This window comes from Rhinolophus sinicus, linkage group LG09 (assembly GCF_036562045.2).
Source record: "Rhinolophus sinicus isolate RSC01 linkage group LG09, ASM3656204v1, whole genome shotgun sequence".
Taxonomy (NCBI): Eukaryota; Metazoa; Chordata; class Mammalia; order Chiroptera; family Rhinolophidae; genus Rhinolophus; species Rhinolophus sinicus.
The window spans coordinates 85,610,936-85,626,465 of record NC_133758.1 but is presented as its reverse complement, the minus strand read 5'-3'; the positions used below and the strand labels follow the sequence as shown (position 1 = coordinate 85,626,465).

The 15,530-nt window shown below is 38.0% G+C and overlaps 1 protein-coding gene across 11 annotated transcripts in view; it reads left to right on the top strand.

Moving 5' to 3' along the window:
• The first annotated feature begins 98 nt into the window (after positions 1-98).
• The window catches only part of SGCE (sarcoglycan epsilon), a 63,924-nt gene continuing 48,492 nt past the window's right edge, over positions 99-15,530 (top strand). For 7 of the 11 annotated variants that reach the window (XM_019729721.2, XM_019729730.2, XM_019729728.2 and 4 more), the window contains exon 1: positions 106-291. In XM_019729721.2, coding sequence (XP_019585280.1) covers positions 183-291 — 109 coding nt within the window. In that variant the 5' untranslated portion in view covers positions 106-182. Of the gene's footprint in view, positions 292-15,530 lie in introns of all 11 variants that reach the window. The other 4 variants (XM_019729727.2, XM_019729725.2, XM_019729726.2 and 1 more) reach the window with 3 other exon arrangements.

Here is a 15,530-nt window from a genome sequence, read left to right as displayed (position 1 = left end):
GGGGGCGGGAGGGATGGGGGATGGGGTGGGGGCGATGGCCACGCTACACTGGCCCGCCGCTAGAGGGAGTACGGGATTAAGGAGGGGGTGCATGATGCTGATGCTCAACTGGCCAAGCTGGGAAGAAAGAAGAAAGGGAGGGGAGGGGAGAATCGAGGACGGCCGGCCTAGCCAGGCCAAGAATGCAATTGCCCCGGTGGTGCGAGCTGGGCGACCCTTGTGCTTGGACAAGACAGGGTCGGGGGCCACGCAGGATGAGCCCCGCGACCACTGGCACCTTCTTGCTGACAGGTTAGTGGCCCGCGCGCGACGGGAGGTCCCAGGGCCAACAGGCCGACGCCTCCCCATCCCCCGCCCAGATTTTAGGTACCCGGGTGCATTTTCTGGGTGTCATCCCTTCTTGGTGCCCTGGTCCCTACCGCACCCCTCATCCAGGACGCCCTACACCCCACTTCCGGGCCCTGTGTGTAGATTCCCAGGCTTGACCCTTGGCCTTTTCTTTTTCTCCGCGCCCCCGCGGCCCCTCCCTGGCCAGAGAGCGCAGAAATTCCATCTCCAATATCCATTCCCAACCCTCAACCCCATCTTAGACCTGGTGGTGGGCCTCTCCCTATCCCAGCAGCTAAGAGCTGGGGGTCGTTGCCTATTTTTTCTGGGGGGAGGGGGGTGTCCATTACCTTGCGAATGGGTTCTGCGGCCTCGGCCGGGAGGCAAGCCATAGGAAATGGGTATCAAGCTGCGCCCCCTCTACACAAACTCTCATTTTTTTTTCTTCTTTTTCTTGAATTCGATCGGGAGAGAACACAAAAATGCATTTGAAACATCTAATTCCCCTCTCTTATTAAGCGCATTTTTCGGCGGCGGAAATCTCGTTTTTCTCAGGTTTTCAGGATCAGGGGTGCAGAATCATGAAATGCTGGAGCTAAACAGGAGCGCAGGTAGGGTTAACCCGGGCTGAAGGCCAGAGACACTACAAACAGCACCATTTGCCCCACCAAGTGCTCAATTTAGAGAAAGCAAAAAACAATTAAAAACAGCTGTGGATGCCTCCAAAGAGCTTGGCGGGCTTCGAAGGCTCGCAGCCACGGCCTTTCGGTGATGATTAAGAGAGATTTTCGCAGATACCTAGCTCTCCCTGCAACATTGTATTTTTGTACATCTTGCAGAGTGAATGAATACGTTTAGTCACGGCAATCGCACATTTAATCTTTTCAAGCGTGTTGCCGAGATTCGGCCTCAAATATTTGTGTGTATTTCTACGTGTAAACGTATATTTAACATTAGAGAAAATTGCAGTGAGTTACAAGACTCATTTAGAACACTGATAAGGAAGGATGCATTAAAAAAAAAAAAAAAAAAAAAAAAAAAGCCTTAACGTGGATTTCCATTTAAGTGCCTCAAAGTGTTAGGCGCTGAGAAAACAGACAATCAGTTGGTAATCTGAATACAAGAAGTTTAAGTTAAAATGGAAAACCAAATTATCTACAACTGATTGAGGTTCCTGAAGCATGGATGAGACACATTTCGTATTTGAAGGCTAAAACTGAACATATTTTAGTAGCATTGATACAGATTATTTTATGTGTAGAAGATAAATAAGAATTTGATCCATTATAAATGATAGGGTGGCAGGGATCGCACTTAAAGCGAAACTTTCTAGGAATAAACAAAACTAGCACATTTACTGAGATTTTACTTTTTATGAGAAATAAAATGTTGACTATTAGATATATGAATGAATGAAAGATATTTTACCAGGAGGTTGGGGGAACACAATTATAATTTTTAGAAGTGCCTTTTAATCTTTAGTCTGCACCCTTTTCTGCAAAACAGAATAATTCCAGGATTTCTTATGTTTGCCAGAGTACTGTTGTGGTGACTTTGGTACTTAGCTTTTTTTTTCTTTTTAATCTAGAAAGTTACTTCACCTAGTTGTTGGCTGATAGATATTCTTTTCTAAAAAGTGAGATGAAAAACCAGTATAGATGGTAGGGAAAATTCAAGTTTAAAAATTTATCCCAAGACTTGTAAAGTTTGAACAAGTTTGAACCAATTTGATTTTTTATTTCAAAATGTTAACCAGAACTTTTTCGATAAAATAAAGCTTTAGTATTATTTTTATCATAATAAAAGTAATTTCTGTTGTACAAAATTCAGGGGGAAAAAAACCCTCCAAAAAATGGGGAAAAAATCAAGAAGAAAATCAAGATCACCTGTAACCTCTTCATTCTAAGATAACCCCAGTAAACATTATGGAGTTTACTTTTTCATACTTTCTCTATGCATATATATGTACCTAACTAATAAATATTTTTCATAGAGTTCCATATGTATAATTTCTAAAAATTAAAAATGGGATCAAATTAATTTTTCTCCATTATTTTCTTTCCAAGGAGACTTAACTGTCAAATAACACTACATTTTCAGAGACTTTTTAAACAAAAAATAATAGTACTTTTTCTAATTAAAATTTTAAATGTACATAGATACTTAAAACCAGAGAACTGAGAATTTTTTCTGATCTCACTATTCTAACATATACATACTTATAATTTTGGTGTATTTCCTTGTGTTTTCTTTGCTGTACATATGAAATAATTTTTGCTTTGCCTTAGAAATATAATTTTCTATGAAAAAAATCAGTAGATAAGTAGTTTTGATAAAACTTTCTTATCTAAAACAAAGCAATATTAAAAACAAAATACAAGGTTAATAGGCAATACTTTAGATAACATTTTTGTGTTATCTAAAGGAAAGCAACAAAACATTAAAAACCACCTCCCCAAAAATTAATAAAGAATTTTAAACACTTTTTTGACATTTAGTATCATAAGTGAATTTTGGATTTTCTCAGATATTTGTTCCCAATGTTGACTATTTATTATCCATTTTGCACAAGATTACATGTAAAACAGAAAGAATTGCTAATGTGCATTATCTATTTTATAAAATAATAACTGGGCATTGTATTTGGACATTTTAATGAGAAATAAATGAGAATCCATAATAATGAGAATTTGCTCTGGATCTATGAAGCTGTGGATTTACCACCTGTATTTAACTTCTAATGTAGTGGGAAAATTGTATTTCAAAACAAAGTGGGATTTTCACTTGTCAAATAATAACTAGACTTTCTATTTGGACGTTTTTACCTATTTTTTTGACAATTTGCCATTTATCTATGAAGCTGTTGATTTACTTCATGTATTTAGCTTAATTTCTACAATGTTGGGAAAATCGTATTTCAAAACAAAGTGGAATTTTTATTTGTTAAATAGTAACTGGACTTTCTAGTTGGACATTTTATCTATTTTAAATGACAATTTGCTATGGATGTATGTATGAACCTGCTGATTTACCACATACATTTGGCTTAACTTTCAGTATGGTGGGGAAAATTTATTTCTCAGCAAAGTAAAATTTTCAGTGGTCAAATATTAACTGGATTTAGTGTTTGATCACTTTATCCATTTATTATAAGAGTTTACCGTAAATCTAAAAGCTGTTGATTTACCTCATATATTTAGCTTAACTTCTAGTATAGTGGACAAATTGCATTTCTAAGCAAAGTGAAATTTTCACTTGTCTCTGATGAAAAAAAAAACTGGGAAAGACAACCTCAAAGAGGTAAAGATAACATGCATCCAGTTTCTATCACTGGTTTTCCACTGATGGAAACCATGCTCTAACCAAAGTGCTGAAGCAGTACAGAAACCTTGATACGTTAAAAAATTCTCAATCACATATTCAAATTGTTTGGGATTCTAATAAGTGCAGTATTTATAGATCATAGTTTCTCTAAAATAACTAGCCACTTTGCTTTGTTTTTTTTCTTTTTTTGCTAACTGATCACCCTTGTTTTATCTGACCCCTTTTCTCAAAACATACCCTTACCTCAGTTCCAAACACCAAAGTGTAAATTCTGTGGCAATTCTACTCTTAATGTAAAAAAGAACTAAAGGTGAATAGATGATACAGATTTATGTGTCCATTAGGTTCTTCACTGGAGCTCTGTTTCAGTCTGGAGCTTCACAAAGATGTTAACATGATGATTTTGTTTTTCTTTCTATCCTCTCCAACCTCTCTAGCAGAGACAGACATGACAGACAGACAGACAGACGTGCACACGTGCAAAACATCAAGCTTTTATCTAAACTTAAGGATTCAGTTCTCTAGTCTGCTATCTCCCTGATTTCCAGAAATATTAAGCCAAAAGCAGCAATGCAAAATTGCGAAAAAGAAACTTGTGTTTCTAAGGATCAACAAGTCTTTTCAAATGACTATTTTTGTAATTGAGGTTTTCAGGTTGGTAGGATCAGAGAGAGTCTCAATGCTTTTAAAGCTGTTTTCACATGAACTGCCTCCAAGCAAAATTCTCTTAAGCAAAATTCCCTGTGTCTTCCGTTTTTAAAACAATGTTAACTATAGCAAAGACAGTACCGAATAAAAAGCTATCTCTGCAGTCTGACAGTAGAACAAATCTTTCCATCGGTGCTTCTTCTTCCCTTCTAGTCTTTGTTCTGTGTGCATATATAGTTTTACATGGCTATACTTTTAATATGTGTATATTGTTTACACTTTGTTTTGAAATATCAGTGAATCTTTTTGCCAGCGAAGCATTTGCCAAGGCTTTAGGATGGTTTGTGTGTGACATGGTGTATAGACTAGTAGGATTGCTTTTTGAGCAGGAGGCCAGCTGAACCTGCACCTGCCAGGTGTGTGGGTTACTGAGTTTGAGTCCCGGAGTAGACCCTGGTGATGGATCACAAGGCTTTGCCTTGGTTCTGCTCTTCTTAAAATCTTTATGAGTGACTTTGATGAAGATACAGGATGTTTGCTGTGAAACCCATGGATGACTTGAAAAGGGTAACTGTTACAAATTGATAACAGAATGTAGGGTTAACATGGTTTAAAATAGGCTGAAATGCTATGCAAAAAGATATTTTATTGTAGTAAATGCATCATAATTCATTGATGTGTAAGGAAGGTTACTTTATATGGTGGCAATTTTTGAGGCAAAAGGTTAATGTGAACTAGTGGCATGATGTGGCTGCAAAAAAAAAAAATCAAATTTAGATTCTAGTAACAGTATAGTGTCCATATGTCACAGAAATTAATAGTACCCTGCTCTAATTAACCACATCTGTAGTATTGTGTCCATTTCTGGCTGTCACATTTAAAGAGAGATGTTGACAAATTAGACAACTTTCAGAACAGTCCGTGGGGATGGTGAGGGGTCTGGCAGTCCTGTCATAGGAGGTATCCTCAGAGGATCTGGAAATGTTTAGCTTGAAGACTATGAAAGTAGACATAAACTCTCTTCGTGTTTGCTTCAGAGAGCAGAACTAGCATCAGTGGGTGAAAGGCAGAGATGGATTTCAACTCTAATAGTGCAGCTCAGCAAGGGAATCAATCAACTTAACACCTTTACCTGGTCTATTCTTTTAAAATATCAGAAATATTCACCTTTCTTGCAATGAATATTTAATTTGAAGGCCATGGTAACATTTTAGTGTAGGACAGCAAAGATGCTTGTGATAGAAACATTTTATTTTTTCGATAAACTGTCTGAAAAGAATAGTCCTGTGTGTTGCAAGTTGATCTCTTAAAATTTGAAAATAGCTGCAACAGGGCCATTTAACACATTCCTTCTTCTCCTCTCATTCCATTTCAAACATGAAAATTTGAGAAGAGAATTAATTTTTTTTTTTCCTGCAAGGTGTCCTGGTCTTTACTTCCTTCCTAGAATCATTCCTTTCCTAGTGTTTCTGGCTCGCTGAGAGCAGGCTTCTCCGGCAGAGTGGCTGTGGATGCTGGGGCCACTCAGGGTTAAGGGGAGCAGGTCTCTGCTGGCCCCTGGTCTAGGGCAGCTCAGCCCTCAGCTGGTGGAGCCTTTTACCCAGGGGGAAATGTGGGGCAGTTCTCCATTCTGCAGTTTACCCCTCTTATATGTCTTTGCAATACTTACTATGTACGGTTTTTTTTGTTTGTTTGTTTTTGTTTTTTGGTGGTTTTTTTTTTTTTTTTTTTTGCTTTTCAGTAGAAAATGAAACCTTTCAATCAAAAGTAGTTTCTAACACTGTGCTCTTTTAACTTTTCTCCATTTGAGGTTAACCTGGTTTCTGACTGCCTCAAGAATACATTCTTAGTATCTCAAACCTGTCTTGGGGCAGATTTTTCTTTCCTGGCCATTTGCCTGTTGGTTGTTTATTTTGATTACCGTATCTAACTTTGAAAATGTGATGGCTCAAAGTTAATTTGTAGGGTATGCACACAGGACCCCACTTATGAGGAGTGATAACCTATAACACTTCTAACTCCACATAATTTTCATGCCCTGGAACCTGGAAAACTAAGGGGGCCTCCAATGAGAGATGTGAAGAAAGAACTTTCTTCAGTCATCTCTTTTAATCAACTTTTTCCTGCTTCTTTCACCCCTGCCTCTTCCCTCCACACCCAGAACTTTCATCTTCTCAAATTGGTAGGTCAGAAATACGGTCACTGTAACTCTGTGCGAAGTATTTTTAATGTTGAACACGTTTCTCTATCTTTTAAACAAGTGTTATGCACTTTTGTGGTACTGTGATAATGCAAAAGGCAACTTCTGATGGCTCGCTTCCCAGTTGTTGAAGATGCCACAGGCGGTCCTGGGCTGAGTTCCTATTTCTGAGAGAAACGCTCAAGATGAGCTTCTGGCTCACTGCTGGCTCACCTGAGCGGCAGGCGGCTCGCTACTTGCAATTCCTTGAATGCAGTGCTTGCTTGGGAAGTATATAATCCCCAATGATTCTTACACTTCAAGAACTTATTTCAGGAAATAAATAAGAAACCTCAAAACATGAGTTGCTGGTGTGATTCCTAATGTTATAATCTTGAAAACAATAATATGTTAGTAGAGCTAATGTGCTATTTTCTTCCTATGTCACTTTGGTAGAATTTTTATCTTTTGTGTCTTCCTCTAAGAATTTTTGTGCAATATTGATGCAGTAGCAGTTTAAATGTTTATTAAGAACCACTCATCTTTTGCACATCTGACTTTCTACTTAATTGCCTTGGTGATCAGACGTTTAGACTAGATCTTCGGCATTCCTTTCCAACGAATTGCCATAGCATCTGTTGTGACATGGAAGGCAGACTTTTTTTTTCCCCTGACAAATGAAGCCGCTTGTTTCAAAAATGTTTAGGAGTTAGGCAGCTCTGGTGTAAATTCCTTCCCATTCTTTAGCTTTTCACTCATTCATCTGGTCACCACTTTGATTATTATGGAGATTTGGGGTTCACCTCGAGTTTGAAAGAAGAGATCACAGTTAATTTTCCTAGTGTAGTTAAAGTGAGCTATTTTAGTGCCCGATTTCTTCAGCAATAGTCATGGAAGTAAAGTTGATCTTTTACCTTGGAATGCAGAAGGAAAGAAAAATACAGCCCAAGGTTGTTGTTTTTTCTCCTTAGGAAATTAGTGTTTCTCGCTGTGCAGTAAAATGACATTGGCTTTTCTCCCCTATGAAATAGTTCATCAGTGTAGCACCTTTAACATCTTTCATTTTCTGTAGTTACAGAGTTGATTCTAATCAAAGAACGGGACTGCAGAAGTGGGAACAGAACAGGTTGCTACATGTGCTTATCAAAATTTGAAATGTATGTTATTTTTTGTCTAGACGTTTTACTTCTGGGAGTTTAGCATACAGATACACTCCTGAAAGTGCTCAAAGATAAAGGTATAAGGATGTTTATGGTAGAATTGATAGTAATTATGAAAAACTAGAAAAAAAATAGGAGTCATCTTTACTAACTAATAATTCTTTCTTTTTTTTTTTATGTCAACTGGTTTTGAGACTCCGTGTGAGTTGCCAGGGAATACACGGTCCCAGGCATTACGGAACTTTTACACTATTGGGGTTGACAAAGATTAATCAAATAATCACATATATAAATGTGCCTTTAGAACTATGATAAATCCTGCAAACACTACTAGAATTTCTAAGTAGAGGATTTGGCCATGCAGAGGGATTAGGAGGGCTTCTTTGAGGAAGTACTCAGAGCTGAAGAATGAGTAAATGTTAGTGAGGTGAATAGGAAAGATATATTTGAGGCAAAAGGAAGAGCTCTGTAGAGGCCCCTGGGCAGGTTGACATGGCAAATAGAAGGTGCTGGAACAAGTCCAGTGAGGTTGGAGCTGAGAGAAGGGGGAGCACAATATGAAAGGAGGCTTGATAGGCTGCAAGGGAGCACATTTTGCAGGACCTGTTAGACCACGTTAAAGAATATAATCTTTTCCCTAAAACCTATGGGAAGTCTTGTGAGGGGTTTAAGCAGGACATGATCAGATTCACATTTCAAAAAGAGCACTTCGGCTGCTTTGTGAAGAAAGGTTTGGACGGGTCAGAATAGGTTGCAGCAGACCTGCTCCAAGGCTATAGTAATCGGAATCCAGGATAGACATGATGGTCTCCTGGGGAGATGAAGATAGGAGGGACATTTTGAGGGGTAAACAGCAACAGGAGTGGGTTGTGGATTGAGTTTGGAGTGGAGATTGGTAGGAGGCGATCTCAAGGATGATTTCTAGATTTCTTTCACAATCATGAGGATGAATGGTGGTGCCATTCATGGGACAAGGAATGCCAGAGGAGGACTAGACTAAGGAAAAGATCAGGAGTCGTAGTTTGGACAGACGGAATTAAAGGTGATGGTAAAAAAAAAATTATGGTTGAGCCACACAACATAAAGCTATGCAACCTTAAAATGTGGTATCATGCAACCATGTTCGAGAGAGATGTTGAATGAAAAAATTGATCACTTTATGTAAAAAAGAGTATGGTGTGTGTGTTTATTTTTATATGTACACAAACATGTTTGCACGTGCATAGATCATGGAAAGATGCAAAGACTATTAAGAGGGAATACTCTAGGCAGTGGCATTGGTGGGATGGCAATAGATACCTGAGAGGGAACTTTTATATTTTACACCCTCCTGGTTATATTATTTGAATGAATTAGAATGAGAATGTATAGCTTCTTTAAAAAAGAAAATTAATGACAGTTTCAAGTAAACTGCAAATATGAGAGTATTTCTTTTTCAAACTTTTCTTAATTGGAAAATCTTGTAAACATTGTGTTTTTATTTGGGGCAGAATTTTTTCCTACAGTTTTTACTTCCCTAACCCACCTACATTTTGCCTTTTAATCCTTTTCCACTAAATTGCACCAGCACACTAGGTTTCACTATTACACTAGATTTCACGTAGTCTACATACTAGTTTGTATTCTGCCTTTTACTAATTTTATTAATTTCAAAACAGTCCAACATTTTGCCGATGAGGACATAATTGTAATGGTGTATATAATGACATCATGTATTATGTGTCCCTTTAGTTAAGGGTCCCACTGGTGCTTCTTATTTATCTAATATTTCTGAGATAAAACCCAGTAGTTCTGTATATGCCTTGGTTGGGCTGTTTGAGCAAAGGAGTAAAACTACCCAGAGAAGTGGATAACCCTCCCTTCTCCACTAACTATTCTATCAAATCAAAACTTCTTCTTGTATTGACATTAATTGTCCCCCAAGTTTGATATGTGTAATGCAAAGTTGAATCTTAAGCCCATGCACTTTTGCTTTTGTTGCATTGTTTCCACAGAATAAATGCCTGAGTTTATGAGAGTCAGAAGGTACAAATATGAGTCTAACTTGCTTCTTATTACATCTGGCTTTCCTCCAAAGGGTTAAACTGCAGCTCTCAAGCAGTGTGTCTTGGACAGTGCTGAATGAAGACTTGCTAAAAATGCCATCTTCTTAGCCCTCAGAGAGGCCATCCATGTACAGTGTGGGATGGTTGGAGACCCTGTTGCCTTTACTCTGAGCTTCCTCCAGCGTTTACTCCACGCTGCCATAGAGATATTACCATTTTTCAAGTGCCTCATGTCTGGGAGGAAAACAAGAGAGTACTATATTCTATAATGCCAACTATAGTAACAGTGAGTTTTTTTCATTTGAGCATCTATGTTTTTAAATCACATTTAAAGAAAGCTAAAATCTTCTTCTTATTAGCTGAAGATGAAATGTAACAATAGCTCACATTTTTTTGAGAACTTCATTGTATGATAAGCACTTTTCTAAGTGTTTCAAATGCATCATCTCATTTAATACAATGTCTCGATGGAGTGGGCACTGTTCTGTCCCTGCCAGATGAGGAAACTGAGATATTCAGAAACATTGAATAACTTGCCCAATGGACACAAATTGAGATTTGAACCTAGACACTCTGTTTCTAGAGACCGGTATTAAACACTACCTTTCTGTCCTCCAATTTTATTTTCCTCTAAAGTCTAATGTCTTATCTGGCTTGTGCTAAAATTATAAAATTCTAATAATTGTTAATTGTATTAAATAATTACTTAATGTGTTATGTCCTGCCATGCTCTTCTGTTTTACCAAAGTTTGGAGGCTGCTTCTTCTGGCACTCTTGGTTTAAAGTCTTGCTGTTACACACCTCTTAGGAATATCTTTTCCTGACTCCCTTCCAAAGATGGGGTGAACAATCCTCCTCAGCAAAGCCTGTTTTCTCCATAGGTTCCAACGAACTTTTTGGCTTTCTTTCAATGAATTTGTGTGTGTGTGTGTACATAGTGCATGGGATTAATTTCCATGGGAATTGCATCAGTAAGTCAGGGGAAACTTATTTTTCTAGAAAGAAAATGACCTACTAGTAATAATAATAGCTCAAACTACATTAAAACATATAGTTTACAAATTACTTTTCCATTTAATCATTTGGGGTTTGTATCAACAAGTAGGTGACATGGACTTTGGAGTCAGCCAAGAGATAGGTTCAAAATCCAAACTCTGACACTTATCAAACATATCACCTGAGGTAAGCTACCTAATTTCCTAAGACTTCTTATCTTCATTGTAAAACAGAACTAATAATACCCACTTCACACAGCTGATAACATAGGGATTAAATTAGTTAATCTATATAGAACCCTTAATGCCTTGCCTCACACTTAGCACTCCAAACACGGTAGCTAATGATAATGTCAACTGCCATTTTTGGTGAGAGAAAAATGTAAAAACAATATTTTAATATGAGATAATTTAAGAATATTACAGATAGTTGCATAAAGGAAGGGAAGAGAAAATGTAGTGGGCAGGGGAGCGACATAGTGCCATAAGGAATGGTGGGAGAAGAGAAGAGATGTGGGGGGCATGAGCTATAGATCCAATTTACGAAAACAAAGTCTGTGTCCACTTCTAGTAAAAAACGAAAAGATGAAAACTGAACAGAGAAAGGCTTGACAATTTGGTTCTAAGATGAGTGTGCTAATCAAATTTTCATTTTGCATACCTTGCTGTGTACTTGGACAGTGATGTTGGAATAAGTTACTTATTATTTCTATTCCTTAATATTCTGATTAGCTCATCAGCAATCAGTCACTATTCACAGCTCTTCAGTTGCTTTTATTAAGTAGCGAGCAAACTCTTCCTTCCCCAGTCAGCAAATTATTCACGTTTGGGAACAAGTAATGTCTCTTCAGAGAGTGCTTGCCTCAGGCCAGGAGAAATGTAGTCATGCAGCTACAAGACTCAGAATGAATCATATTGACAAACTTGAAGTATTGTATGGTTTCTAGGGAATTCAAGGGCATGCCGTCCATATTTGGATTATTTCTGGCTTTGAGGATTTAGGAAAAGGAGCATTGAGGAATTGAATAAATTGTATACCTTGATATGCTAGCTAACTGTGTGAACATCTTCTTAGTTGGGGCTATGTAAACGCAGTATGCATGTTATTCTTTGCTTTTATGTTTATGAATTAGAGCAAAACTCACGTCCGGTTCCAATGGTAGCACAGATTATCATGAACCCAGTGAGCACAGTGGAGTTTCTTTCAAGATTCCTGAGGATGGTCCGTTGTCTTTGGAAAGAGTCCAAGATCTAGTCTATACAGGTTGACTCTTTTTTTTTAAACACATTAGAATTAATCTTGAAAAGTTATGTATAGAATATTTTAAATGTTAAGTCATAATTTCCCATGCTAACTAAGGAAATTTGTTCTCACAGGAAAAAAAAAAGGCTTGGCCCTTTTCTAATGAAATCAAACTTGAAAGTACTAGCCTTTTTCAGTGAGTATTCTGCATTTGTCAATGTCCAGGTTACAATCATTTTTATATAAGCAGTTAGATCTATGATCTTGGGCACGCCATTAAAAAGAGTTATTTGCATGTGATTGAGATTTTTCCCTCAAGGTGTGAGACTTCAATGTTGGAGCAGACACACCATCTGTGGCATTGTGTCTTGCCTTTAGAGGCATTGTCTGGTGAGTAGAGCCATAAAAAGTTGTCTTTTTATTTAGATTTATTGGACAGTGGTCTTCGGTGGTCAAAGTAGGACTTTATTTAGATGGACCATTATGAACTTTTAAAAAATGAATGTGCTCAAAGCAATGCTGGCCTTAGAATAGAGCGATATCTATGGAGTGTGTTTAAACTATTTTACCCTGCATCTACTTTATAACCATTGAGGCACCAAGTAGACCTGTATTTTGAATCCTGTAAAAGCCAACTAGACTGCCCTTATCTAAGACCTGGAAAGCATGAGCAATGATATGTTGGTTCACCTGGCAAGGGCATGCGGTGGCATTAAATCTTATGCTGGTTTAGTCAGGTTCTAAAAGCCAGAGTATAAAACAAAACAAAACAAAAATCCCATAGAGTTAAGTTTTCCTAGTAAGTCCTTTAAATCATCCATAAAGTACAATATGTGTAGTTTTGTGTATATAACTCTGAACAATAATTCTTACGCACACTACAGTCTGAGAACCACTGGTCTAGAATAAAGGAAAGAACAAAAGAGGTGCAGTCTGGACACAACCCATTCTGTCTTTATGGTAACTCGCCAATCAATGGAAAAGTGGATAATCTATAGAGTGGCTGATAGCCTGCAGAATTTACTCCATTCTCCTTTAAGATCTGGCCCTTATAATCTTCAGACATGTTAATAGATTTGTTTGGTTTTGTAAGGATTGAACTAGACCTTATACATGAAAGCACCTTGCTGAGGACCAGTGATGTGATAGATTGAAATCTAAATGTTTCTTGTCAGTGTTCTTTGGAAAGTTGTAGAGAAAAAATTGGCCACCTGCTTCTGCCTTCTAGGTTGGAACTTCCCATTGTCCAGCAGGGACTTACATGTTCTTGCAAATTGGCTGTATCTGTGGGTCAGTTGGAGGTAGGAGTGGGTGAGGTTTTCAGTTCTAAGGTTAGCCCTACATTTGGTGCATATGATGTGACTCTGTTGAATATCCTATATACCCTTGGGTTCTGTAGGTCTTCTCTTGGCCTTCTAGAGTTCAGATTTGCATGTGTGAATCACTTGATGAAACTGTGTAACCCACCTACCGAGACTTTCCTTGGTGGAGGCATGAATATGTGTTTTTGAATTTTTGTATTATGGGTTTTTTTTGGGAGGGGGTGTAATGTGCAACTATGTATTTGTAGAGAGCTGCCCAGGTAATTCTTATGTAACCAGCATGTTGCCTTTGGAACCCAGTGATGAGGAGAACGCTGGGGGTTAGGATATTTCACCACAAGAGACTGTGAACATTTCTGCTCCTATTTTATCTTAAATTATTTAGGAATTGACTACTGTATTTTCCATGCAGATGAAAAAAGACATATTTCGGTTATTAAAGGAATCAACCATTTATTAGGCGAATCAGCCATAAAATTGGTCTTTCAGTAGACATAAAATTAGCACACTTAAATTGACACATTTTAAAAACTGAATACCCACCCACTTGTTTATTTGTTTGGGGTGCTAGGGCCTTTGGTTGCTACTCCCATGTATCACTGAAATGATCACTGAGGTTTTGTTTGTTTGCTTGTTTTTAATAACCTGAGTTTTGAATTGTATTCTTTTTTCACTTTGGATGGTAATTTGGTATTTCTCATAATTTTATATGAGTTCAGAATTTTACTCAAAATTCAGTTCGAAAAGGAAATATACTTCTCTTCTCTGATATACTAAAATGAGGAGCCCTTTCAACATTAAGTTTCCTGTATCCCAGTAAACGTTCACTTGTTCTTACTTTCTGATTCATGAAATATTTCCTTACCTGTATATGCTTGCTCCTACCCATTCTAGTTTTTCTTGGATTGTGTCTTATCAGTTATGCTCATTTTCTTTATCCTTAGTCTCTTTGTGACTTCTCTCCAGCTTATGAGCAAAATCTGTTTCCCCACGCTAAAATAACCGGTCCTCCTCCTCACCTTGCTACTCCGCAGTCTATCATCTCATTTTATATCTTTGCTTCTCTCTTCCAGCTCATGTTCTTGAACACTCGTTACTCAACTGTATTTGCTGCATCTACGTCTTGACCTTTTGCAGTTTGGCTTCTTCTCTTACAACTTTATTGGAACTCCACTTTCTAAGAGTCACCAATACCTTCTCGTTTTCCGCGTCTAGCGATCTTTTTTCTAAGCTCGCACCCGCTTTGACCTTTTTGCAGTATGTGAAGATGCTGATCGCACTGTCTTTCTTGACATCTCTTCCATTGACATGTGTGACACTTCAGACTCAGTTGTCCAACTTCTTTGACTGCCTGTCTCTTATTTCTATGCTGAATCCTCTGCTTTTGCTTTATAATTGTTTTTATCAACACGTTCTTTTGCCTTTGCTGTCCCTCCCACTTTTTGTGCATCCCTTCTTGCTATATTTCAGCTCTAGGTGCTAGGACAAAACTATGAGGTAGCTCCTTGGGGATTCTTAGACTGAGCTGAACCCAGAGGGAATATACCTGAGATAGACAGAGGAAGGGAGAATGAGATGGAGAGCCAATATTGTAGTTAGGAAAATAGTACCCATATATCAAGTCTGAAAGGTAAGGATGGAAAATGGAAGAGTAAGCAATAAGATTGGTGGTTTGTATGATGGGAAATAGGATACACACATCGGTCAAGAATATGATTGTATATCTTCCCCAGATCACTTTGTACGTGAGGGTCTAATGTGTGTTACCCGGGAGCATGATCTCTTTAAGGAATTCCACTGGGGCCTTTGGCTTCAACAGTCATTTCTCTGGGGCTGAACTTCAGCTCTGCATCTGAAGCCCCATTAGGTTCTCCTATGAACCAGATATCCAGCTGGTACCCCACATTTAACATATTCCAAATTAAATTGATCGTCTTTATCCTGAAACCAACTCCTTTTTTGGGGCGTTCCTAATATATCACTGTTCTATCATTCTGGATCAAAAATTCAAAGCCAACTTTGATTCTCTTTTTAGCCCATATCCAGCAATTTGAAAAGTATTGTCAGTATCACCTCCAGAATGTCTTGTAACTGGCCCCTCCTTTACTTCCTTTTGCTTCAACTGCTGATTTGTGGGGCTGACTGCTACTCTGCACTCCAGAGTTTTAGTTTCTCCTAACCCTAATTCTCTTCCTTGCTGCCAGTGTACTGCTTCCAAATCTATGAATTTCAAAGATACTTTAAACTTATCACAACATTCCTAGCCAGAGATAATTGCTTCCTCTTC